This window comes from Oncorhynchus mykiss, chromosome 8, assembly GCF_057628025.1.
Source record: "Oncorhynchus mykiss isolate SJ-2025 chromosome 8, ASM5762802v1, whole genome shotgun sequence".
Lineage (NCBI taxonomy): Eukaryota > Metazoa > Chordata > Actinopteri > Salmoniformes > Salmonidae > Oncorhynchus > Oncorhynchus mykiss.
In genome coordinates, this window is record NC_143029.1 from 30713310 (window position 1) to 30740652 (window position 27343).

General features: G+C 45.9%; 1 protein-coding gene across 1 annotated transcript; it reads left to right on the forward strand.

The window, feature by feature from the left end:
• Positions 1–979: 979 nt before the first annotated feature.
• On the forward strand, positions 980–16755 carry LOC110529767 (calmodulin-1). The gene is made up of 6 exons (XM_036985253.2): positions 980–1027; positions 5714–5744; positions 6573–6716; positions 11581–11687; positions 12254–12389; positions 15718–16755. The coding sequence occupies exons 1-6, from the start codon at positions 1025–1027 to the stop codon at positions 15744–15746; spliced, it is 450 nt and encodes a 149-aa protein (XP_036841148.1). The 5' UTR covers positions 980–1024; the 3' UTR covers positions 15747–16755.
• Positions 16756–27343: the final 10588 nt, after the last annotated feature.

The following is a 27343-nucleotide window of genomic DNA, read 5'->3' on the forward strand; positions in this document are numbered from 1 at the left end:
TGGTGTTTAGAATGTTCTTGGCTGTTGTTGCCCCCGGTGTATGGAGAGTTGCACCTGCTAACAGATCAAATGTAGGTGTCATATGCTTCGTAAACAACAGGTGTAGACTAACAGCGAAACGCTTACTTACGGGCCCTTCCCAACAATGCAGCGAGAAAACATTTGCAATAATTGAAAAATAATAACACGAGGAATAAGTACACAATGAGTAACGATAACTTGGCTAAATACACGGGGTACCAGTACAGAGTCGATGAGCAGGGGTACGAGGTAATTGAGGTAGATACTGTATGTACATATACTGTCTGTAGGTAGGGATAAAGTGACTAGATAACAGGATAGATAATAAACAGTAGCAGCAGAAGCGTATGTGTTGAGTCAATAGAGTTAGTGCTAAAAGGGGCAATGTTGCAGATAGTCTGAGTTGGTGCATCGGTATGGCTTGCTGAGCGGTAGCAGAGAGAACTGTCTATCTGTCCATGCTTACACCGGAGGCTGGTGGCACCTTAATTGGGGAGGACAGGCTCATAGTAACGTCCTCCACCTCAGCAGCCTCCTGTGCCAATGGCGCAAATCATCATTGAATTGGGGGATGTGCACAGCAGGGGTGTATTAATTACTGAAACTGTTTCCTAACGGACGCAAACAGCAAAATTAGAGTTTTATTGGATAAAATGTAGGTTCCTCCCCGTTGCGTTTGCTTACGTTAAAGAAACGTTTTGCAACAGAATTGGCGCAATGAATACACCCGATGCCTGCTGCACTACAGTATGCTACAGTAGAGGCAAGCTGTGCTGTGATTGGCGTGTCTCCGTCCTGTAGCGGGAGGGGCTTAAGGTTAGCCAATATCTCCAGTTGAAGAAATAAGGAAGTGAGTGAGCAGGCTGGGCTAGTGTCGCGGAGGGATACATAGTCCCCATTCTCACCACCACGGCGACACACCTCCATCCCGCTGGAAACTCCATCTAAGGAACGAGCACACTCGTTCTCTAGTTCATAGACAATCAGCCCAGATCCATCGAACATGGTATGTATTATATATATATTTTTTTAAATTCGTTTTTAGATAATTTGTCAATGCATTTAATGCCACGATGTAATGGGAAATGGAAGAGGGTCAAGATATGGGTAAATCCACAATTTTGCTTTTCATTCATATTGGTTTACAGCATTTTATCTTGCCGGGAATTAAATTAGGGTGATCAAAAAGCTTGCTGTTTTGCAACTGTTCTATAATTACACGGGATATGTCATCTTTAGTCTTACGAGGGCGAGTTGATTCTATTTGGAGGAACATTTTCTAGGGCGATATAACCGCTGAGTTGTATATGAGCAGGATGTAACACAAAATGGAGCGGGATTCCGCGATAACTGCGCAATTCTTACGGCATAGTAGTTGGCTCGATGGCTATATCGGGGCATGTTGCTGGCTCGACGCTGCACGGTGCAGATTTAATTCATTCAATCAGATTAATAGCTTTGGGATAACTAGCAAGTTGCTAGACGATTACAGCATAATTCTGTAGCTAAAGTGATTACATTTCCGAGTATATAGTGTGTTGGCTGGAATAGGAAAGCGCACTGGCAAATTATGGGGTAACGCTGCACTCGTAAAGAGTTGACAAGCCCTTTTACCTATGATGCTGCTTCATGTCTCAACACGTTTTATTACTGGGCAATCTAGTTATATCAACTCCTATATGCTACCGAATAGGTTTCATCCCATTTGGAGGAAAATGAACCCATTCCATGGATCGCTATTAGCTGCATTTTTCCATGTTGCATCATCGCGCTCTGTCTGAGGGACCAACCATAATGCGAATTGCAGCAATAAATCGCCTGTGATCCGCAACTGAAATCGCCCGTCTCCCTCAAATGGGGGAATCTGAAAAATTGAAACATTTTATACAATTCCGCCCTCTGGTGTTCTACAGTACAGTAGTTACAAAGTTTCGCCTTCAAGCGCCGTTTATCTCGCTGTAACGCCGCCTGTTTAGGTTGTCTGTTGCGTTCTTAATGGTATGCAAATGCGATGATTGTCGTTTCATCGAGTCGCAGAAGCTCTCTGTCACAGAAAAACCTACTCGGTAGCCTAGACGAGAACATCAACAGCTGTTCAGCCTTGGGTCTGCTGTTTTTTTAATTTTTTATTTTATTCCTTCAAATGCAGAATAAAGTATTTGATGTTTAATGTCATTCTTATTACATCATTTAGCAGCAACAAAGTTATATTTCATGGGAATTATTGTGAGGCTAAATCACAAATGTGTTTCAAACTTTACACTTGTATAACTGTCAACGGTCCAACAGCTCACACACAATTTCCATCTGTCGAAATTGAGTTCATTCGATTGCATAGAAAGGGAAAGGGCGATACCTAGTCAGCTGCACAACTGAACGTATTCCAACCCGACATGCGTATTCTACATTTAACCCAACCCCTCTGACTCATATAAAAAGCATCTCTCAGATGTCACAGAAAGTCATCCAGTGGAAGTCATGAAGCCGGGTGTGTTGAAGGGAAACGTCTCTCCCAATCAATATATTGATGATCTATTGATTACCAGCCCTATGGCTCATTCATAGCACTAGGGGAGGCAATAGAAATGTTTCTCTGTGCGACCACACATCTATCCCATATGGTATTGAACTGCTGCATGTGGTAGGTTTCATGTTGCACGCCAGTGTAGTAGTTGGAGTATACATTGCACATCGGCCCTTTTGAAAAGTTGAATCCGTGAGTAAGCCCCTGTGTAGGCCTACCATACACCCCAACATAATACACGGTTTCCACTTCAATAGTTGTATCTCTATTCAGATGGAAGTATCAAGTAAGTCGTCCTGTCCCTATCCTGTTCCAGCCTTGTTTGCTGGTGCATGTTTGGTAACTTAGAAGACATCTGATCCAGAGCATTGAATCATTTATCTGCTTGGCAGGTGGTCCTGGCCTGGATGAGTCGACCTGTGAACTGCTATCAGGGTTGTGTTCATTAGGCACCAAACAGAGTGGAAAAACTAAGAGGAACTACCTGGGCTCATCCAATAAGAAATGCACATTTTTGTTTTCTGTTGCAAAATGTGTATTTTATTTTACTGTGGGTCCTAATGAACACAACCCAAAACTCAACCCACCAATCATGCCCATATGGTGCCCTAGACTGGTGTTGATGGTGACGTGCCCCCCCACCCCACCCCCCTCTCATCTTTTGTCCAGACTGAAAGAGAAGAGGGATTCAACACATATGAGCTCAAAAGCTTCCCAGTACAAATGTGTGTCTGTGTGCTCATACATATAGTGTGTCCCTGGAGAGTAAGAGTTTCCTTTGTTATGAGTCATATTCATACACTTTAGGGGAAGCAGGTCCATATAAGGGGCCTTACTGATGCCACCTACTCTCTATTGTAGGCTACCCTGTAAAAATGTAGACTAGAGATGCTCGGATAATACCTGCCTGCCTTGTAAAGGATGTTTAAGAAGAGTGATGGACTGCATAGCAGAGACCAGCCAAACTAGTTTCTTCTGTAAGCTACTCCGGTTGTGTAGCCTAAAAACAAACATCAGAACAATAGGCTACCTGGTGATGTTTGAGAAGAGAAAGAATGTCATTTGTCTAGTGAACTAACGAGTCCTGTCTCGTCCCATGCTGTGGTTGGTCAGTGGGAGTGGTTGTCCCACTCATTCCAGAGAACCTGTAACAGACAGGAACCCCTCCACCCACACCCTTCTCTCTCAAGCTGGCCTGAATGCTTGCCCAACAACACCCTCACTACCATAGGAAATAGTGACTCAGAGGGAGTTTCCTGGGCACAGACGTGTGGGTGTGTGTGTGTGTGTGGCGGGTGGAGTGGTTCTGTGTTGTGTTTATTCAGTAGTACTGTGCTGCCTACCAGCAGGTTGCTACATCCACCAAGCCCCTGTTGCCTTCCAGCTAGACTGGCCAAGAGTGAGAGGGCGCCCCAGAGGGGAAAGGCCTGTATTAGGAGTGTGGGCCTGGTTCCAGGCAGCCCCAGTGATGCCAAGGGAAAGGAAGGGCCGGAGAAGGCCTGGTCGCGCAGCAGCACTGTGAGGCCCAGTCATGCAAAGGGAACGGAAGGGCTGGAGAAGGCCTGGTCGCGCAGCAGCACGGTGAGGCCCAGCTGTCTGGGAAACAGCCACAGGAGTTCTTCCACTGTACCTACCTGATGCCCCGCCCTTCACAGAGGGAAGAAGAGACCGATGACAGAGAGAGAGGAATAGGAGCAAGAAGGATAACAGGAGTGAGGGACGAGAGAAACATGAGTTGTAGGGCGGGAAGAGAGGCCGTGGCCGTTGTCCATTCGTTCATTAACCCCACCCGTCAGTGTAAAATCATTTATCTCAGACATTTCACAAATCTCGCAGATGGAGGGAACAGGGAGACCAGAAGGAGGAGGAGAGGGGAGAAAAGGCTGATGCTTATTGAATCACGTCAGCTAATTTAATTTAGCCTGGTGAAGTTAACCATCACACTGGACGTATCAACCAAGGCCACCGATGTAGCACCGGAGCCATGTAGAGACTATTTTGCTATCAGCCTGGTTTAAAGAGCATCTAAAAAATGAAATCATGTCATTTTGAGGTCTAGGCCTTCCCCCGGTCGTCTCCATTACTTTGCGTCTGATATATCCTAACCGACAGACCTTATCGCTAGGAAAGAACCTCACCCATCATACACACTATGGTATAAGGAGTGGCCTTTGCACATGTCCATTTCATATGGTTGACTGAGACAGAATCAACACTATCGTGGTCTGTGTTTGGTGTTGTAGTTACACAGACGTCTATAAAGCCTACACATATCTACTGTACTGTAGGATATCTGGTCTGCTTTGGGACAGAACTGAACTGGTTGCTATGTGACTAATTCACAGGAAACCTGGTGATGGAAACGAAGGGCATAGAGGGAAATGCCAATTAGTGTGTGTTCCTGTTTTCCCCCCTGCCAGCAGCAGGCACTCAGCATTACGTCAGTGGTTTGTTGCCGTAATCATAAGCATGTTTTGCCAATCTGGGAGGGTACCGCGGGATTTACCATTTACACACACACACACACACCAGTGTTATAAGACCTACGGTGCTGTTGCTGTGTGTGAATATTTGTTTGAAACCTGAGCCCTTGTGTGTGTGTGTGTGTGTCAAGACTTCATCCATCTGTGGGCCCATTGTAGGAGTGCTGCCAAGTCATTACACACACACACATACACACTCATTAAAGCGCCTCTGACTCACCAGAGTCATTAAATAGGGCTAGCAGAGAACAGGGAACATGCTGGGAGGGAGTCAGGGAGACCAGATCAACTGAACACACCCCTACAGCCGTTTTAGCATTTTCAGCTAACAGCAGGCCAGGGCCAGTAGGCACAGAACAGGTTCTTCTACCTGGGTAGTGTTCAGTCGGAAGAAAAACGTTTAGAAACAGACGTGGTACATGACCGTGGGCCAATAAGAGAGAGCACTCTTTTTCTGATTCAAAAACATGTTTGTGGCCACTGAAAATGACCCAAGGTAGTCTCTGGAACAAGGTGGGGGTGGGGGGGGTCTCTTCCCTGAACAACGTCCTCACTGTGGGGTGTTGGGAAATCATGGAGGCAGGCGACAGCCTGGAGAGCATGACTAAGTCGTTTGGTATTTGGGATTTAGCGACTGAGTGAATGACTGTTTGTTTGTTTTTCTCCCTCAATGTTTGACCCTCAGGCCGATCAACTAACAGAAGAACAGATTGCAGGTAGGAACGACTGAGTAATCCCGCTCTCTAGCATGTTTAACACGTTTGACTAATTCGTGAACAGTACACACACACATTACATATATATATATTTTTTTATTTAACCTTAATTTAACTAGGCAAGTCAGTTAAGAACAAATCATTTTTTTCAGCGTCGGCCTACCCCGGCCAAACGCGGACGACATAGAACAACATACTGCAAGGGGAAAAATACAGGACTTTATCCTTTCACTGTCCATTGACTTCAGCCATGTTCTTGTCTGAAATAGGTGGAATGAAATATCATCTTCTCATTTGATGTGTGTGTGATTTGGGCCAGCGCTAACTAGCTAGTACACTCTGTTATTCTCCTCAGTTAGATCTATAAACCCCTGGGTGGCTAATTAGCCAATGCTACTGGGTCCCAGGCTAATTCGGTCTTGTCTTCAGCAGTATACTTCAAACATCTTACTCTGGGGGGGTGGGGGGGGTTTCTTATGGCCCTTCAATATTAAAATCCCTTAGATCTGCCTGTATATTGATTTGAACAAGTTCTCAAACACCATCACGTCTACACTAAACCTCCTAAAACACAGACCTTTTGGCTGTAGGCCTCTCTTGAACTACGTCTTACAAACTACTAATTATCTGCCTATATAAACCCTTTACAACCTCCCTTAAGTCTATCCTAATGTAAAGTGTTACCCATCCCACAACCAAAGCTTGAGCCACAGCCCAAGAAGCCCTGACTGAGTCTGTGACCCACCCACCAGTAGGAAACACTGACTTCACCATCGAGACTTTACGTAACCCCACCTTTCATTCTCCCGTCCCCCCCCGTCCTCGCAGAGTTCAAGGAGGCGTTCTCCTTATTCGACAAGGATGGCGACGGCACCATCACGACCAAAGAGCTGGGCACCGTGATGAGGTCGCTGGGACAGAACCCCACAGAGGCGGAGCTGCAGGACATGATCAACGAGGTCGACGCCGACGGTGAGTGAAACACATGAAGCTGGGTTAGGCACACCCGATTGGTTAAAAACAAAAATGGGGAAGTGACGTTCAGACGGGGGAAACTTGGGCAAACACGTGCGTCATCAAAAGGCGACGAAACCTGCTGTCGTTGTGAGTTCCACACCATCAACTGACCGTGCAAGTGCATTCTGCTTTCATCTCCACGTATTGGTTTAGCACGGTCTGTCCCCTTTAGAGTTTAGCCTATACAATTGTTTGGGAATGTGCCTTCAGCAGTTTAGTCACTCACTGCCTGTCAAACAGTCCCTCGGTGTCTTATGACTTCACTGTTACCTGCCTGAAGGCCAGGCAGATTACTGTCAGTGTCAGCTTTCGCACTAAGAGCACTATGGTGAGTGACAAGTCTTCAAGACCCCTGTCAACTTATCAACACAACTGTCTCCTGATTAAATAGATATGGCTGAATCAACTGCGACTCTTGATGTTTAATCCCAAATTACACTCTGTTCCCTTTCCAGTGCGCTACATTTGTCCAGGGCCCATAGGGGGTGCCATTTGGGACACACATTGAGGCAGTGAGAATGAGAGTGATCATGGTAGGAGGCCGTGTCCTTGACTCTTAATGATGTTGGAAATTAAACCCGTCAGTCGTCTAGGCGACCAGGCAAGGCCACCTATACCAAGATGATGCCCTGTCAGCGTAAAGGGTTTTGGTAAATGGGACCTTATCAATTGCAGACATATTGCTCGATCTCACCACTGTTTGTCTCGGCACGCTGTATCTATCCAAAGTCCCCGCCTCTCTCTCTGTTCTCTGTCCTGTCTAGTTATCTGTACAGCGTTTTCGCTCTGGTTTAGGCAATCTGGGTCAGACAGCGATGAAGCTAGTAATGAAAAATACAACTAATTACATAACCTCTGATCTGCGTTTCGCTCTGTACATTCAGTATCTCTCCTCTCCCCTTTGTACATTCAGTACCCTCATAGTGATGTCAACAGCAGGGCCACAGCTTATTTACTAAACAAGCAGTGGATGCCCGAGGGAGAGAATGAGGTTCGCTTTACCCCAGAGAGGTGTGCTGTTGGTCTCTGAGAGAGGAGGAGGTCTCTTGTTTGGGCTCAGAAGTGGTGTTTTGTGTTGCCCTATCATTGGTTCTCCGGGTTTGATCCCTCCCCACCAATCTCTGTTGTCCCCGTGTGAAAAATATTTGGACTTCATTGGTTTCAATGGAACATTTTGCATGTTGTCTTAGGGGCTGGTCCGCCTTGCCTAGGAAAAGCTATGGGGAAATAGTACGAGCTTAAGGAATGAATGTCCTCATAGACCGTAGAATGAGTCTTCCTCCTATAGTTTGCGTCAGCAGTGTCTCTTATATACAGTATAATCGTACCATCTCCCACTCGTTCCCTGTCCTCCATCTCCCTCTCTCCATCTCTCCCACCCACTCCTTCTCTCCTTCCTGTACTTCAAGACCGGCAGAGTCGGGCCCTGGAGTCACAGCCAGCTCTCGCTGCAGAAAGATCTCACCGGGTGGTTCTATGCATACTACAGGACTCCACACTCTCATGCTCCGGGTGCGTTCTCCGAGGACGTTCTCTTGAGTTCATCCTTGTGAGGACAAGAGTGTGGAGAACGCTTCAAATATTAGATTTCAGAAGCACTCGCATTCCCCCTGCTGCCTCACGCTGCACCTCCCCATTCACTGAACGTTCTTCCAGCCAGGACAATGGCAAGACTAGAGACAAAACAAGATATACGCAAAGCAAACAATTTACTTCATTATTATCAGCCAGCTATGTGAATCGGACTTACCCATTCATGGAACCTTCTTACAGTCAGAACCAGTGGCAAACGAGACGAAACAAGATGTACACAGAGCAAACATTTTACTTCATACAGTGCCTTCAGAAAGTATTCACACCCCTTGACTTTTTCCAAATGTTGTGTTACACACAATACCCCTGATGTCAAAGTGGAATTATGTTTGTGACATATTTACGAATGAATTAGAAATGAAAAGCTGAAATTAATCGAGTCAATAAGTATTCAACCACTTTGTTAAGCCTAAATAAGTTCAGGAGTAAACATGTGTTCAGCATTATTTTTGAATGACTACCTCATCTCTGTACCCCACCCATACAATTATCTGTAAGGTCCCTCAGTGGAGCAGTGAATTTCAACACAGATTCAACCACAAAGACCAGGGAGGTTTTCCAATGTCTCGGAAAGAAGGGTATCTATTGATAGATGGGTAAAAAACTAAACTAAACAGACATTGAATATCCCTTTGAGCATGGTGAAGTTATTACTTACACTTTGGATGGTGTATCAATACTCCCAGTCACTACAAAGATGCAAGCAGCTTTCCATGAGGCCAAATGGGGACTTTAAAACAGTTACGGAGTTTAATGGCTGAGAACTGAGGATGGATCATTGGATCATAACATTACTCCACAATACTAACCTAAATGAGAGGGTGAAAAGAAGGAAGGCTGTAGAGAATGCTTGTTTACGAGGTTGCGTCATATTTCTGTGTATACTTTCCGCCGACGCTTGCTTAAAAATATGTGCAAAAAAGAGTACGTATTCGAGATATGTGCTCCGTTTCGCATACTTTGATTTGGACTCCTACTCCGACCCTTCCGTGCTCCAATGCATTTTTGAGAAACAACCATAGTTCCCCTTTGAAATTCACATTTGTTATGGCTGAACGTGTATTTCAGAGGGGTTACAGGGTTAATTCCGCCTGCTTCCAGGGTTAAAACAGAAACAACTCAAAGGGTTAAGTTTAGGTATTCATTCCCGAGTGCTTAAGGTTAGGTCTGTGTTTCGGGGAAGGCTTAAAACAAAGACCAACTATTCTCACGGCATGCTAGAGCATTTAGACTGCGGTTTGTCCAGTAGACTAAGCAGCACGCTCCGGCTCCGAGCATCACGTGATCGAGCCCAGTACAAAATACACGTTTGTATTTTTTTTTGTGAGTGCCGAGGAAAGCATATCGACGTTCCCAGGACCTTGTCAAACGTCCGAAACTGCTGTCTGTTGCTAGTGATCAGGCTGCTTTATTACTCCAGGCCTCCTCTTCCTCTGGATTGTTCTTTCAGTGGTATGTTTTCAGGCCCTGCCTGGCTGCAAAGGGGCTCATCACACACACACACACACACACACACAGGCTGTCTGCTCTCTGATTGGGGCTCCCCAGTGGCATGTGTTCTTTTTGATGGCTGCTGTGCTTGTGCTGCTGGCCCGGCCAACAGTGTGTGTGTGTTTGTATGCGTCTCTCTGTATCTCGTCTTTCTGTCTATGTGCGTCTGTCGCTGTGTCTTTCTCTCTCTGTGTCTCTGTGTGTGTCTCCGTGTTTGTTTGTGTCTCTGTGTGTTAGGTCCTGAGATCACTAGCCCGCGGCCATTAGATCACCATCTGCCTTATCGCATTATGCTCTCTACTCTGCTGTTGTTACAGCCCTGCTTACAGGGAGATCTGCTCTTCCCTGGTTAATCCCAGTACCACCAGCCCCACCCATCCTCCGCTCCACACACACACACACTACTACATACGAGGTTAATCCAGCGGGTACTCTGACCTCTCCTCTGACCTTCCCCCTCTCTCTGCCACCCCAGCACATCCCAGCTCCCTCTCTTGCTGAAAGGCACTCACACACATTCACACACACACATACACATACTGCACACACACACAGCATATGTTTTACTATCCTTGTGGGGACCTAAAATTGTTTTCCATTAAAATCCTATTTTCCCTAACCCCAATTCTAACCCTACCCCCCACCCCACACACACACACACACACACACACACACACAATCCTCGTACAGTAGTATATCTCAGAGCCTATCCCCCTCCCCGTAGAGAACCATTATAATCCCTGGGTAATCCCAACCTAACAGGCTACATGTTCTGGATCTGATCCCAGATCCCACCATTGACACCAACGTACTGTATGTCCATCCATAGAATAGGCTGGTTAGAGCCTATGTCAGGGAAAGGGCTGGGATCTAACCGCTGCCACCAACATCCGACCATCCTCCACCCATTTCACTGTTGGTCAGAGGCTGTGTGGGAGAGATTCCACGGCTGCCACCAACGTCCATTCACCCACCACAGATGAACCCACACCACAAGAGGCTGGTGGCACCTGAATTAGGGAGGACGGGCTCATAGTAATGGCTGGAATAAATGGAACGGTATCAAACACATTAACCGCGTGGTTTCCATGTGTTTGATGCCGTTCCATTCACTTCGTTCCAGCCATTATTATGAGCCGTCCTCCCCCCAGCAGCCCCCTGTGACCCAGACATCCTGTGAGGCCTGGTTAGAGAGAAGGATTAGAGATGGTTAGAGGCTATGTCAAGGTGGAGGAGGCGGCAGGCTCCCTGGTCCCTGACTCCCCAGGCAGAGCGAGGCCCTTTGTCAAGGGCAGATGAGAGGTGATTTTTATTTTTATGGGGCCTGTCCAGCATACAGTAGGAGATGTCTGAGGATGGATTCTCCCTCTTCCTCTGGTCTCTGTAGCTGGACATCTACAACCTCCTCCCAGGGCTACCCTGAGGTATAGAGGAAAGACACCCAGTCTAGTACTAGGACACTGTCCAGTGTGTACTGCTTTTTATAGAAGTGAATTTAGTTGTATGCAAGGACATAACAGGTGATTTCACAAAGGCTTTTCAGGGTCTTTCATCATCATAGAATGATGAAGAATTGCTGGTCAACAAACAAGCCTTTTTATAATTTACACACAGTTCTATATATATATATATATATATATATATATATATATATATATATATATATATATCATTGCAATGAACTAAACCGGGTGTTATAATGAACTAAACCGGGTGTTTCCTATCTCCAATCCAGGCAATGGCACCATTGACTTCCCGGAGTTCCTGACCATGATGGCCAGAAAAATGAAGGACACAGACAGTGAGGAGGAGATCCGTGAAGCCTTCAGGGTATTCGACAAGGTAAAGTACTGCATGTTTACTATCTAACACATCCTCGGCGAGTAATCCTCAAATGACAATTTTGCTTTGTAATGAACTAGTAAACAGTCGTCTTTCATAAGATATATCCACCTCTGATAAACACACCGTCTCAACTGCCAGTTATGGTGACGCTGCACTCTTAGAAAGAAAGGCGCTAAAACTGGGTTTCCGGCTGTCCCCATAGGAGAACCCTTTGAAGAACCCTTTTTGGTTCCAGGTAAAACCCTTTCCCTAGAGGGTTCTACTTGGAACCAAAAATAGTTATCCTATGGTGACAGCCAAATAACCCTTTTCTTCTAAGAATATATATATATATATATATATATATATCTATATCTATATCTATTTCTATCTATCTATATCTCATTAACCATCCAATGGGGATTTGATTCTCTGTTCATTGCCTAATGGGGATTCACCTCTCCACTCATCATTGTCCAATTGGGATTAGCGTCTCTTTTTTTTTTGTTGTCCTGATTGCTCCCCAATGGGAATGCCTTTCCGTCTATTCTCACCCAATGGAATTTCTTCCCTTGTGTCTCCAGGACGGAAACGGCTACATCAGCGCAGCAGAACTCCGTCACGTCATGACAAACCTGGGGGAGAAGTTAACAGACGAGGAGGTAGACGAGATGATCAGAGAAGCAGACATTGACGGAGACGGACAGGTCAACTATGAAGGTAAGAGGACAGACCACCTAGCCCTGTATGCTTAACCAGCCACATGTGGCAGTGGATATTATTGGTTAATATAACGGAGACGAACTATGAAGGTAAGAGGAGGACAGTAGTTGTTCCAGGTTAGCTCTGGGTAGTGTTCATTGGGTCACAAAACGGAAAATGTTTCAAAACATTTTGCATGGAAAACAGAAATTAGTTTCTTATTAGTCTAGGAAGTCCCTCTCTGTTTCAGTACGTTTTCTTCCAATTGGTACCTAATGAACATGACCCTGTACAGCAGGCATAACCAGCTACAGTGCCTTTAGAAAGTATTCATACCACTTGATTTATTCCTTATTTTGTTGTGTTACAGCCTGAATTCAGCCAGAAGTTTTGGGGGGCAAATGTATTGATATGGAAATATATCAAATTTACATACGTATTTACACCACTTTGCTGTGACACTCAAAATTGAGCTCCGGTGCATCCAATTTCCTTTGATCATCCTTGAGACGTCACTACAGCTTGATTGGAGTCCACTTGTGGCTCATTCAATTGTTTGGACATGATTTAGAAAGAAACGCACCTGTCTATTTAAGGTCTCACAGTTGACATGTCAGAGTAGAAACTATACCCTGAAGTCCAAAGAACTGTCCGTAGATCTCCAAGAGAGAATTGTGATAATGCATATATCTGAGGTATAAAACATTTTTTTTGTCTTGAAAGTTTCCAAGAGCACAGTGGTCTTCAACATTGGGAAATTGAAAAAATATGAAACTTCCCAGACTCTGCCTAGAGCTGGCCGTCCAAACAAACTGAGCAACCTGCCTAGAAGGATCTTAGTCAGGGAGGTGACCAAGAGCCCAATGACCACAAAACTACAGAGTTCCTTGTCTGAGATTGGAGAACCTGCCAGAAGGACAACAGTCTCTACAGCACTTCACTAATCTGGGCTTTATCGGAGAGTGGCCAGACGGATGCTACTCCTGAGAAAAAGGCACATGGCAGCATGCCTGGTGTTTGCAAGAAGGCACATGAAAGACAGATGATAAGGCACAATAGTCTGTGGTCTGATGAGACAAAAATGTAACTCTGGCCTGAATGCAAAGCCCTATGTCTGGAGAAAACCAGGCACAGCTCATCACTTGTCTAACCGTGAAGCATGGTGGTGGCAGCGTCATGCTATGAGGATGCTTTTCAGCAGTCGGGACTGGGAGACTGGTAAGGATAGAGGGGGACAATGAATGGAGCCAAATACAGGCAAATCCTTGATGAGATCCTGCTTCAGAGTGCAAATGACCTTAGACTGGGGAAAAGATTTACATTCCAATAGGACAATGACCCCAAGCATACAGCCAAAGCAACGCTGGAATGGCTTCAGAACAAGAATGTGAAAGCCCTTGAGTGGCCCAGCCAAAGCCCAGACTTGAATCCCATTGAGAATCTGTGGAAAGACTTGAAGATTGCTGTTCAACTCTGCTCCCCATCTAACTTAACAGAGCTTGAGAAAATCTGCAAGGAAGAATGAGAGAAAATCCAGATCTGCAAAGCTGTAATCGCCGCCAAATGTGCTTCTACAAAGTATTGAATACTTATGTAATTTAGATATTTGTTTCATTTTCAAAAATGTCTAAAAACATGATTTCACTTTGTCATTATGGGGTATTGTGTGTAGATGGGTAAAAAAAAATTACAAAAAATTGTTATATATATATATATATATATATATATATATGACTTATAATTTGGTCAGGGCTATGAATACTTTCTGAAGGCACTGTACAGGCATCAGTCAGTCTTATCCCTGTAATCGGCATGTAACAGACATGTTAGAGGTATTGCCAGCTACATGTAGCAGTAGTGGTTACTACTGGTTATGCAGCCCTGTAGCAGGCTTGTAGCAGCCCTGTAGCAGGCTTGTAGCAGGCTTGTAAGCAGCCCCGGAGCAGGCTTGTAAGCAGCCCCGGAGCAGGCTTGTAAGCAGCCCCGGAGCAGGCTTGTAAGCAGCCCCGGAGCAGGCTTGTAAGCAGCCCCGGAGCAGGCTTGTAAGCAGCCCCGGAGCAGGCTTGTAAGCAGCCCCGGAGCAGGCTTGTAAGCAGCCCCGGAGCAGGCTTGGAGCAGCCCCGGAGCAGGCTTGTAGCAGGCTTGTTAGCGGTATTGCCAGCTACATGTAGCAGTAGTGGTTACTACTGGTTATGCAGCCCTGTAGCAGGCTTGTAGCAGCCCTGTAGCAGCCCCGGAGCAGGCTTGTAGCAGCCCCGGAGCAGGCTTGTAGCAGCCCCGGAGCTAGCAGCCCCGGAGCAGGCTTGTAGCAGCCCCGGAGCAGGCTTGTAGCAGCCCCGGAGCAGGCTTGTAGCAGCCCCGGAGCAGGCTTGTAGCAGCCCCGGAGCAGGCTTGTAGCAGCCCCGGAGCAGGCTTGTAGCAGCCCCGGAGCAGGCTTGTAGCAGCCCCGGAGCAGGCTTGTAGCAGCCCCGGAGCAGGCTTGTAGCAGCCCCGGAGCAGGCTTGTAGCAGCCCTGGAGCAGCCCCGTAGCAGGCTTGTAGCAGCCCTGGAGCAGGCTTGTAGCAGGCTTGTAGCAGGCTTGTAGCAGGCTTGTAGCAGGCTTGTAGCAGGCTTGTAGCAGCCCCGGAGCAGGCTTGTAGCAGGCTTGTAGCAGGCTTGTAGCAGGCTTGTAGCAGGCTTGTAGCAGCCCTGTAATGTTTCTAACATTAATGTGCACCACAGATTTTGGTGGTTGTATCCATCAATTGTCCCATTAACAATCACCCGCATTAGAAAATGCATTTAATTTAAACTTCACGATATCAGCAAAATGCCTGCGATAAGTGACCGGTATGGTCGACGTCGATCGTTTTCAGTTTTCTACCCAGTTTTCTACCCTCTTCCCCTTCACCCACTGTCACTCCTATTCCCCACAAGACACTGCGCTCATTCTTTTAGAAGGAGCTGTTGACACAATAAACAGTCCATATGTCTTGGCTGGAAAGCGCCCTACTTCCTCACTCTCTCATTGTGCCATAAAAAGCATATGTAGTCTAAGCGTTTGAAAGCCTTCTCTTTATTTTGGTTGGACGTCATTGTGTTGTTTTCACAGTGCAGTGACTTGTTTTAATCAAATAAGCTTAATGAGATGAACATGAAAGCCGTTTGGAAACGGGACCCTAATTAGAATGATTTGCATTCTGTTCCTCCACTGCTTGATTTAAAAAAAAATGTATAAACAGTTTCACAATTTAGCAGGTGACTGCCTCGCCTGGCGCTTTGCCAATGGGGCTTAATGAGCTACAGTACGTTACTTATCTTTGTCTTTGTGTTCTTCTCTCTGTCTCTCTCTCTCTCCTTTCAACAGAGTTTGTACAGATGATGACTGCAAAGTGAAGCTCGGCCAACCTGCCTTGTCCCCTTGTAGAAGACGATAAAAAAAGATCACAAGTTTTACTTACCTCTTGGGAAAAAAAATGTTCATTTATTCATACTGTTTCTGTATAGAAAATAATTGAATGTTAAAATAAAATATCCTTCTGTCCATCTACACAGAGAAAACAAAAATCTACAAAAAATATCTGCATGATATGGTTAGTGACCCCCCCCCCCCCCCCCCCCCCCCCCCCCCAAATAAGATGAGTTCAGCATCAGTACTTCAAAGACGCATATAACAACCTTGTAATAATTACCTTCAAACTGAAGCAAGGCATTTGGAACCCCTGCCAAGTTCCATCCATTTGCTGGTGATGTTTGGGCTGGCCATCTCTCTTTCTCTCTCTCTGTCTCTCTCTCTTTCCTGTTCTTCATGCATGCAGCTTGTGACTGGAGCACTCCCTCCAGCCAATCCGAGCGTGCTGATTCCACAGGGGTGTCGTTGGTATGGTGTCGTTGGTTTGGTACAGTTTTTTTGTGTATTTGGGGAGGAACCCTAGTGATATGGTATATGAAAGGATAGGTTTATAATTCAAGCAGAAAGTGGAATGGAACTTACTTGTATGTTAGATAAAAGTACATTTTCAAAATGTTTGGCATGTGTTTTTTTTGTTGTTTTTTTACGTTATTTGGACGGCCATCTTAGGTATTTGTGCGTCCCTGCCCTGAAGAGGAGAGATATAAAAAGTCTTACGGTGGAGCTTTGTTTTTTTTTTTGCTGAGATGGAGTTTTCCTCTTTCTGACGTTAAGGGAGATTCACTGGCCTTCACGTTATTTCTTTCTTCTGTTTCCTCGACTCGGACAAGAGTGTGGCGGAGTTGTTGTACTTTGTGTATGCAGTATGCATTCTGTAGGTAAGAGAGTCTTTTCAACTGTTCGTCTGAGTTCAGTTTACATTCATTCCAAGTTGTAAATGCTAGTCTTTCATTTTATTTTTTTTTTCAAATAAAAAAAAGACCATGAACTTAATCGCTGTTGTTGTTGTGTGTTTTATAGGATGCTGCTGAGATGTCATTTTGATGTCATGTGACAGTGATTTCGAATCCATTGTCAAATATCAACTGTGATCATACTACATCAAAAATAAGGACACAGTATGCATGTCTCTGACATAGAAGACTGAATTATAGTCTTAGCTTATGCAATTACTCAAGATTACCATGTTGTACACTATCGACGTCGTTCGATTTAGCCAAACCATAGCCCAACCAGTCGCGGCAACATTTGAAGATCTGCTCCTGCTCTGTCAGCAAACTCTAGCTAGCTAGAGGTTTGGGGGGAAAGGGGAAAAAGACACCACTGTTTGCGTTCTCACTCAGCCATAGATAAACATCTATGGCTGTGCTTCTCTCTGTTGCTAGGCAACAGCGGCATGCTGTTACTAGGATGTTAGGGATTTGAAAAGGGCAGGAGGGAGTTTTAATAGGCCTCAGCTGGAGAGAGAAGCTTCCATGATGTAGCCGTGTCCTAGTAAGGCCAGGCTAAAACCGGTCGTCATGTTTCAAACACACCAGTATGGGAACGTGGATGACCACTCTATGGTGTTTACCTACAAGTCCATGAAGACAGAACCACATTGTCTGACTATATTTGGGTCACGGTTTGACCATATTTGGTGAGGAGTAGAGTTTTGGCTGTCTGTACAGTGTCCACCCTTGGCTAGCCCAGCTCCATTCTGACCTTATGTTTTAGCGTTTCCCTCAGTACTGATAGGAGAGCCAGAAGCACATGCTTCTCCACACAGTGGAGGGGCTCTGCTTTCCGTCAGCGAATCGGCTAACATGCACATGTCATCCTTTACTATTAATGTCATATCTATATAGGGTCGTTGCATAATGTTTGTGTGGTTCTGGGATCGATAAATCGCATCTCCAGGCATTGTAAACACCTTTCATATGCGCAGTCATATCTCGTGATGAAAACGTTCAACGGGAACCCTTTACCCTGTGGAGGTACTCTCACCACAGAAGCGCTCACTCTCGCTGACACGGAACGCCACAGGGACAACCAGCCGTAAAATCGATTGAGGTTGACAACCCACCTTTAGCCCATAGGGACCAGTTAACCAAAGGCTCCATTTCAGGGTTGTGTTTTGCAACCTGTCAGCCATTCACGCTCGTGGTTCGCTTGATGCTAGTGGGGGTACCTATAACACACAGGACTGTCACGCTACTCTAAAGTCCAATACTGATTGTGGACAGGTGGGGTACTGACAATACACGCCATTTAGCAGATGCTTTTATATGAAGCGGCTTACAGTCAGTCATACGTGCGTCCACTTTACGTATGAGTGTTCCGTGAACAAAACCAGTGGGCGTGACAATGAACAATACCCGACTACTGACAACCGGCCAATGAGGCGGAGCACCGCAGCAGCCAAGAACTAGACTCCACAGACGGACATGGTTGAAGTGGAGGGCGGAGGAGAAGAGAGACCAGACTTCCCCTCTATTCTTGTGTGACACTGGTGGGGTACACACACACTGCATACCAGTAGGACCTCCCCTATTCTCTGTGGTAACACTGGAGCCCCCCAGGGGTTAAATTAAGATCGTCAATATTTTAGGTGTAGATGAAGCAGCACTTTGCGGTGGCAGTGGTAGTAAGGGGAGAAGCACTGGCCAGGGAGGGAGAGACGGAGCAGGGGAGAGATCACATATCACAGCTGCTACTGCGGGAAAGAACTAGGCACACTGATGAGACAGGCCTGCAAAGTGTGTGTATTGGTGGTGGGGGGGGGCACTTATCTCTTTCTGCGTTCACACCGACTCATAGGATCCTGCCAGGAGTTTTTCCTGATGGCATGAACTGGCCATAAACTGAACATCTCCTGGCCTATAATGATGACTGCAGTATTGGTGCAGTCTTACAGAGCTGAGCTACAGGGTTCTCTAGTAATCTATCACCTAGCTGTACAGCCCCTTTTATTTCCTAGTCATCCCAACCTATAGCCTACTGAATCAACCTGTGTCTTTTCAGCTTGGGTCTGTCTTTCTCCATCTCTCGCTCTTTCTCTCTCCATCTCTCTCTTTCACTCTCTCTGCAGAGCTGGAGTTAGTACCACAAGGAGCACCCTTCATCACTAGGGCCCCCTTCTCTCTCCATCTCTCTATTTCTCCATATATCTTCCTCTCTCTACTGCTCTCTCTCCATCTCTCTATTTCTCCATATATCTTCCTCTCTCTATTGCTCTCTCTCCATCTCTCTATTGCTCCCCCTTCCTACCCGTTCTGTTTACAGCATTTTTCGTTTTTACTCTACCCCATCAGTCATCTCTTTCACTTCAACTTGATTTCTTCAGTCTGGTTTCGTCTTTGTGGGTTTTCCTCGTTTCATTATTCTCTCTCCCTCCATGTACCTATGAGACAACACTCTGATCCATCTTTGATTGTTGGGCAATATTACTACAGTGTCACGACAACAGGGCCTCTGAACTCAATATTCACAGACGATAATATATGATTCCCTCGCCAGGCCAGGCATTACAAATAACCTTTAATAATGGGTGGACTGGCAGAACAGGAACAGTTTGCTCCCTTCTAACGGTGTGTGTGTACGTATATATGTATGTGCGTGTGAATGTGCGTGTGTACGTGCAAGAGTGCAGGCATAGATCAGCCCGGCCATCTATGGCTGCTAGTGGCGTTGAGTCTCAGTCCTGTGGGGCCCACCTGCATTGTAGAGCCCAAACATTGTTAAGAACCCTGGAACAGTGAGGATAACCTGCACCGTGGGGTCCAACAGCGCCACAGGGCTTATCTGCAGCACATGGATTACCTGCGCCATGGGGCCTACCATCACTGGGTGCATATCTGCACAATGGGGCCTTCCCTCACTTTGATAGCTTATGTATATCATGGAGTTACGGTAATAACATTAACACAGTCTGAAGTGCACCTACACAGCTGTGTGGGGAAAACCCTCCCCCCTCCCCCTCACACACCCCCTATTCCCCTTACATAATACAGTTGACTGAACACGCACACACACACACAGAGGGGGGATGACTTAGTGGCAGAGGATTGTGGCAGTGTCAGCAGTTGTGTGCGCATGCGTGCACGTGCGTGCGCAGTACTGTCAGTGTGTGTGTATGTGTGTGTAGTACTGCCAGTGGGTGTGTGCAGAGGGAGAAAGTGCTGAACTGGGATACTCGTGACAGGAATTTCCACCCTCTAATGTATTCCCTTTTTTTCCTGCACAGTACCCAAACACACACACACACAGAACAAGACCAGAGTGCACCGGCTGTTACCCATCACAGTCTGGGGAAGACCTGGCAGAGAGGCAGGGGCAGGCGATGGAGCAGGGGCAGGGGATGGAGAAGGAGAAGGGGCAGGGGATGGAGAAGGAGAAGGGGCAGGGGATGGAGAAGGGGCAGGGGATGGAGAAGGGGCAGTGGATAGAGAAGGAGAAGGGGCAGGGGATGGAGAAGGAGAAGGGGCAGGGGATGGAGAAGGGGCAGGGGATGGAGCAGGGGCAGGGGATGGAGCAGGGGCAGGGGATGGAGCAGGGGCAGGGGATGGAGAAGGGGCAGGGGCAGGGATGGAGAAGGGGCAGGGGATGGAGAAGGGGCAGGGGATGGAGAAGGGGCAGGGATGGAGAAGGGGCAGGGGATGGAGAAGGGGCAGGGGCAGGGATGGAGAAGGGGCAGGGGCAGGGATGGAGAAGGGGCAGGGGATGGAGAAGGGGCAGGGACGGAGAAGGGGCAGGGGATTGTGGGATTGTGTCAGCAGTTGTGTGCGCATGCGTGCACGTGCGTGCGCAGTACTGTCAGTGTGTGTGTATGTGTGTGTAGTACTGCCAGTGGGTGTGTGCAGAGGGAGAAAGTGCTGAACTGGGATACTCGTGACAGGAATTTCCACCCTCTAATGTATTCCCTTTTTTTCCTGCACAGTACCCAAACACACACACACACACACACACATACACAAGACCAGAGTGCACCGGCTGTTACACATCACAGTCTGGGGAAGACCTGGCAGAGAGGCAGGGGCAGGCGATGGAGCAGGGGCAGGGGCAGGGGATGGAGAAGGAGAAGGGGCAGGGGATAGAGAAGGAGAAGGGGCAGGGGATAGAGAAGGAGAAGGGGCAGGGGATAGAGAAGGAGAAGGGGCAGGGGATGGAGAAGGAGAAGGGGCAGGGGATGGAGAAGGAGAAGGGGCAGGGGATGGAGAAGGGGCAGGGGGTGGAGAAGGAGAAGGGGCAGGGGAAGGAGAAGGGGCAGGGGATGGAGAAGGAGAAGGGGCAGGGGATGGAGAAGGGGCAGGGGATGGAGAAGGAGAAGGGGCAGGGGATGGAGAAGGGGCAGGGGCAGGGATGGAGAAGGGGCAGGGGCAGGGATGGAGAAGGGGCAGGGGATGGAGAAGGGGCAGGGGATGGAGAAGGGGCAGGGATGGAGCAGGGGCAGGGGATGGAGAAGGGGCAGGGGATGGAGAAGGGGCAGGGGATGGAGAAGGAGAAGGGGCAGGGGATGGAGAAGGGGCAGGGGCAGGGATGGAGAAGGGGCAGGGGATGGAGAAGGGGCAGGGGATGGAGAAGGGGCAGGGATGGAGAAGGGGCAGGGGATGGAGAAGGGGCAGGGGATGGAGAAGGGGCAGGGATGGAGAAGGGGCAGGGATGGAGAAGGGGCAGGGATGGAGAAGGGGCAGGGGATGGAGAAGGGGCAGGGATGGAGAAGGGGCAGGGGATGGAGAAGGGGCAGGGGATGGAGAAGGGGCAGGGGATGGAGAAGGGGCAGGGGATGGAGAAGGGGCAGGGATGGAGAAGGGGCAGGGGCAGGGATGGAGAAGGGGCAGGGATGGAGCAGGGGCAGGGATGGAGAAGGGGCAGGGGATGGAGAAGGGGCAGGGATGGAGAAGGGGATGGGGATGGAGAAGGAGAAGGGGCAGGGGATGGAGAAGGGGCAGGGGCAGGGATGGAGAAGGGGATGCAGAAGGGGCAGGGATGGAGAAGGGGATGTAGAAGGGGCAGGGGATGGAAAAGGAGAAGGGGCAGGGGATGGAGAAGGGGCAGGGATGGAGAAGGGGCAGGGATGGAGAAGGGGCAGGGATGGAGAAGGGGCAGGGATGGAGAAGGGGCAGGGGATGGAGAAGGGGCAGGGGATGGAGAAGGGGCAGGGATGGAGAAGGGGCAGGGATGGAGAAGGGGCAGGGATGGAGAAGGGGCAGGGATGGAGAAGGGGCAGGGAATGGAGAAGGGGCAGGGATGGAGAAGGGGCAGGGATGGAGAAGGGGCAGGGGATGGAGAAGGGGCAGGGGATGGAGAAGGAGAAGGGGCAGGGGATGGAGAAGGAGAAGGGGCAGGGGATGGAGAAGGGGCAGGGGCAGGGGATGGAGAAGGGGCAGGGGCAGGGAATGGAGAAGGGGTTGAGGGAAAGGGGCCAGTCTTGCAGAGGCAATATAATGTTAATGCCAACATAATGCAGTAGAAGGCAGGAGAGGAGCAGCATTGCAGACGTGATTCGCATCGAGGATGTTCTGGGAATATCTGATTTCCACTGTGATGATGATTAGAACCGATGCCTTTCTGAACCAGCAGTGTAACTAAATCAAACGACCAACTAGAATATCTGCTCTTCATGACAACTATAGCACACTGATTTGATATGAATTGTATTTGGAACCCCACCCGCTGACATTGCCAGATATGTTGAGTCAATTTGAAGGGACATTTTACTGAATATTCACTCCTTCCTATACACTGCTACACCCATCCAGGAAGCCTACAGGTGAATTAGTCAAATCTAGCATTTTCATTATAAAAATAAAAAAATCCCCATCTCTACCCATACAGAGCAGCTGTTTACTACCATAACCTAGATTTCGGTCATCTCGACATAGTACAGCAAAACAACAATGTGGGCATCTCATACAATTTTCAAAACAAATCTTGTTTTAGTCTTGTAAGTATGTGTATGGCAAGATGCAACACTGTTCCCCTTTTCCTTCTGGACAAGTTCTTATTAAATGTTAATTTTCTCTTCTGATTTAAAAAAATGGGATAAAACTCATCTTCAAATGGTCTGTGCTCTCTCTGGGCTGTCAAGGGAGATTGAGTTGGCTACATAATGTGTTGTTATGACTGTTGTTTATTGAGTTGGCTACATAATGTGTTGTTATGACTGTTGTTTATTGAGTTGGCTACATAATGTGTTGTTATGACTGTTGTTTATTGAGTTGGCTACATAATGTGTTGTTATGACTGTGTTGTTTATTGAGTTGGCTACATAATGTGTTGTTATGACTGTTGTTTATTGAGTTGGCTACATAATGTGTTGTTATGACTGTTGTTTATTGAGTTGGCTACACAATGTGTTGTTATGACTGTTGTTTATTGAGTTAGCTACACAATGTGTTGTTATGACTGTTGTTTATTGAGTTGGCTACATAATGTGTTGTTATGACTGTGTTGTTTATTGAGTTGGCTACATAATGTGTTGTTATGACTGTTGTTTATTGAGTTAGCTACACAATGTGTTGTTATGACTGTTGTTTATTGAGTTGGCTACATAATGTGTTGTTATGACTGTGTTGTTTATTGAGTTGGCTACATAATGTGTTGTTATGACTGTTTTTTATTGAGTTGGCTACATAATGTGTTGTTATGACTGTTGTTTATTGAGTTGGCTACATAATGTGTTGTTATGACTGTGTTGTTTATTGAGTTGGCTACATAATGTGTTGTTATGACTGTTGTTTATTGAGTTGGCTACATAATGTGTTGTTATGACTGTTGTTTATTGAGTTGGCTACATAATGTGTTGTTATGACTGTTGTTTATTGAGTTAGCTACACAATGTGTTGTTATGACTGTTGTTTATTGAGTTGGCTACATAATGTGTTGTTATGACTGTTGTTTATTGAGTTGGCTACATAATGTCTTGTTATGACTGTTGTTTATTGAGTTGGCTACATAATGTGTTGTTATGACTGTTGTTTATTGAGTTGGCTACATAATGTGTTGTTATGACTGTTGTTTATTGAGTTAGCTACATAATGTGTTGTTATGACTGTTGTTTATTGAGTTGGCTACATAATGTGTTGTTATGACTGTTGTTTATTGAGTTAGCTACATAATGTGTTGTTATGACTGTTGTTTATTGAGTTGGCTACATAATGTGTTGTTATGACTGTTGTTTATTGAGTTAGCTACATAATGTGTTGTTATGACTGTTGTTTATTGAGTTGGCTACATAATGTGTTGTTATGACTGTTGTTTATTGAGTTGGCTACATAATGTGTTGTTATGACTGTTTTTTATTGAGTTAGCTACACAATGTATTTTTTTTCACCTTTATTTAACCAGGTAGGCTAGTTGAGAACAAGTTCTCATTTGCAACTGCGACCTGGCCAAGATAAAGCATAGCAGTTCGACACATACAACAACACAGAGTTACACATGGAATGAACAAAACATACAGTCAATAATACAGTAGACAAAAAAGTATATATACAGTGAGTGCAAATGAGGTCAAATAAGGGAGTTAAGGCAATAAATAGGCCATGGTGGCGAAGCAATTACAATATAGCAATTAAACACTGGAATGGTAGATGTGCAAAAGATGGATGTGCAAGTAGAGATACTGTGGTGCAAAAGGAGCCAAATAAATAAATACAGTATGGGGATGAGGTAGATAGATGGGCTGTATACAGATGGGCTATGAACAGGTGCAGTGATCTGTGAGCTGCTCTGACAGCTGGGTCTTAAAGCTAGTGAGGGAGATGGGAATCTCCAGCTTCAGTGATTTTTGCAGTTCGTTCCAGTCAGTGGCAGCAGAGAACTGGAAGGAAAGGCAGCCAAAGGAGGAATTGGCTTTGGGGGTGACCAGTGAGATATACCTGCTGGAGCATGTGCTACGACTGGGTGCTACTATGGTGACCAGTGAGCTGAGATAGGGCGGGGCTTTACCTAGCAGAGACTTGTAGATAACCTGTAGCCAGTGGGTTTGGCGACGAGTATGAAGCGAGGGCCAGCCAACGAGAGCGTACAGGTCGCAGTGGTGGGTAGTATATGGGGCTTTGGTGACAAAACGGATGGCACTGTGATAGACTACATCCAGTTTGCTGAGTAGAGTGTTGGAGGCTATTTTATAGATGACATCGCCGAAGTCAAGGATCGGTAGGATGGTCAGTTTTACGAGGGTATGTTTGGCAGCATGAGTGAAGGAAGCTTTGTTGCAAAATAGGAAGCCGATACTAGATTTTATTTTTGATTGGAGATGCTTAATGTGTGTCTGGAAGGAGAGTTTACAGTCTAGCCAGACACCTAGGTATTTGTAGTTATCCACGTATTCTAAGTCAGAGCCGTCCAGAGTAGTGATGCTGGATGGGCAGGCAGGTGCGGGAAATGATCGGTTGAATAGCATGCATTTAGTTTTATTTGCGTTTAAGAGCAGTTGGAGGCCACGGAAGGAGAGTTGTATGACATTGACGCTCGTCTGGAGGTTAGTGTGTTAACTGTGTGTTAACACAGTGTTGTTTATTGAGTTAGCTACACAATGTGTTGTTAGAGTGTTGTTTATTGAGTTAGCTACACAATGTGTTGTTACAGTGTTGTTTATTGAGTTAGCTGTACAATGTATTGTTACAGTGTTGTTTATTGAGTTAGCTACACAATGTGTTGTTAGTGTTGTTTATTGAGTTAGCTACACAATGTGTTGTGACAGTGTTGTTTATTGAGTTTGCTGCATAATGTGTTGTGACAGTGTTGTTTATTGAGTCAGCTACACAATGTGTTGTTACAGTGTTGTTTATTGAGTTAGCTGCACATTGTATTGTTGTTACAGTGTTGTTTATTGAGTTAGCTACACAATGTGTTGAGACAGTGTTGTTTATTGAGTCAGCTACACAATGTGTTGTTACAGTGTTGTTTATTGAGTTAGCTGCACAATGTATTGTTGTGACAGTGTTGTTTATTGAGTTAGCTACACAATGTATTGTTGTTACAGTGTTGTTTATTGAGTTAGCTGCACAATGTATTGTTGTGACAGTGTTGTTTATTGAGTTAGCTGCACAATGTATTGTTGTTACAGTGTTGTTTATTGAGTTAGCTACACAATGTATTGTTGTTACAGTGTTGTTTATTGAGTTAGCTACACAATGTATTGTTGTTACAGTGTTGTTTATTGAGTTAACTACACAATGTGTTGTGCCATTTGTTTATTGAGTTAGCTGCACAATGTATTGTTACAGTGTTGTTTATTGAGTTAGCTACACAATGTATTGTTACAGTGTTGTTTATTGAGTTAGCTGCACAATGTATTGTTAGTGTTGTTTATTGAATTAGCTACACAATGTATTGTTGTTACAGTGTTGTTTATTGAATTAGCTACACAATGTATTGTTACAGTGTTGTTTATTGAGTTAGCTGCACAATGTATTGTTAGTGTTGTTTATTGAATTAGCTGCACAATGTATTGTTGTTACAGTGTTGTTTATTGAATTAGCTACACAATGTATTGTGACAGTGTTGTTTATTGAGTTAGCTGCACAATGTATTGTTACAGTGTTGTTTATTGAGTTAGCTACACAATGTATTGTTACAGTGTTGTTTATTGAGTTAGCTACACAATGTGTTGTGACAGTGTTGTTTATTGAGTTTGCTACACAATGTATTGTTACAGTGTTGTTTGAGTTAGCTACACAATGTGCTGTGACAGTGTTGTTTATTGAGTTAGCTACACAATGTATTGTTAGTGTTGTTTATTGAGTTAGCTACACAATGTGTTGTTACAGTGTTGTTTATTGAGTTAGCTAAACAATGTATTGTTACAGTGTTGTTTATTGAGTTAGCTACACAATGTATTGTTACAGTGTTGTTTATTGAGTTAGCTACACAATGTGCTGTGACAGTGTTGTTTATTGAGTTAGCTACACAATGTGTTGTTGTGACAGTGTTTTTATTGTGTTATTTACACAATGTGTTGTGACAGTGCTGTCGACTCAGAGGTTTTTATAGAGATGAACAGGCTGAGGTCCAGTCACATATTCTTTCTGCTGTGGGAAAAGCTCTATCGGAGAAGAAAGCTACACACGCACACACGCACACGTGCACACACACGAACACACCCTATCAGAAGAGAGATGAGAAGGATGTGATGGGTGAGATCAGAGAGTGGTTTGGACAGACTGCCTGGTGTATTCTGTGAAAGATGCTGACAGACAGACAGTGGTGTTAAAAGGACAGGCAGTAGGCAGCATATTCCCTCCCTGCTCCCTCCCAGGATAGGTCAAGCACCAGTGAAGGCAAAGCTACAGTTGAATAACAGACAGTGAACTGTCAGAGCTCTCTTCTCTCTTAAAAAACCCTGTAGGTCTAAGCCCTTAGATATCAATATCTACGAAGCAAACATATGGAATTGTTTTCAGATGGTCATAAAATTTATCATTTAGCCATTTGATTTTGACAAACTGTCAGAAACCGTGTCAGAGAAGCTCATCTGCGTGCTCGTCGTCCTCACCAGGGTCTTAACCTGACTGCAGTTCGGCATCGTAACTGACTTCCGTGTGCAAATACTCACCTTCGATGGCCACTGGCACGCTGGAGACGTGTGCTCTTC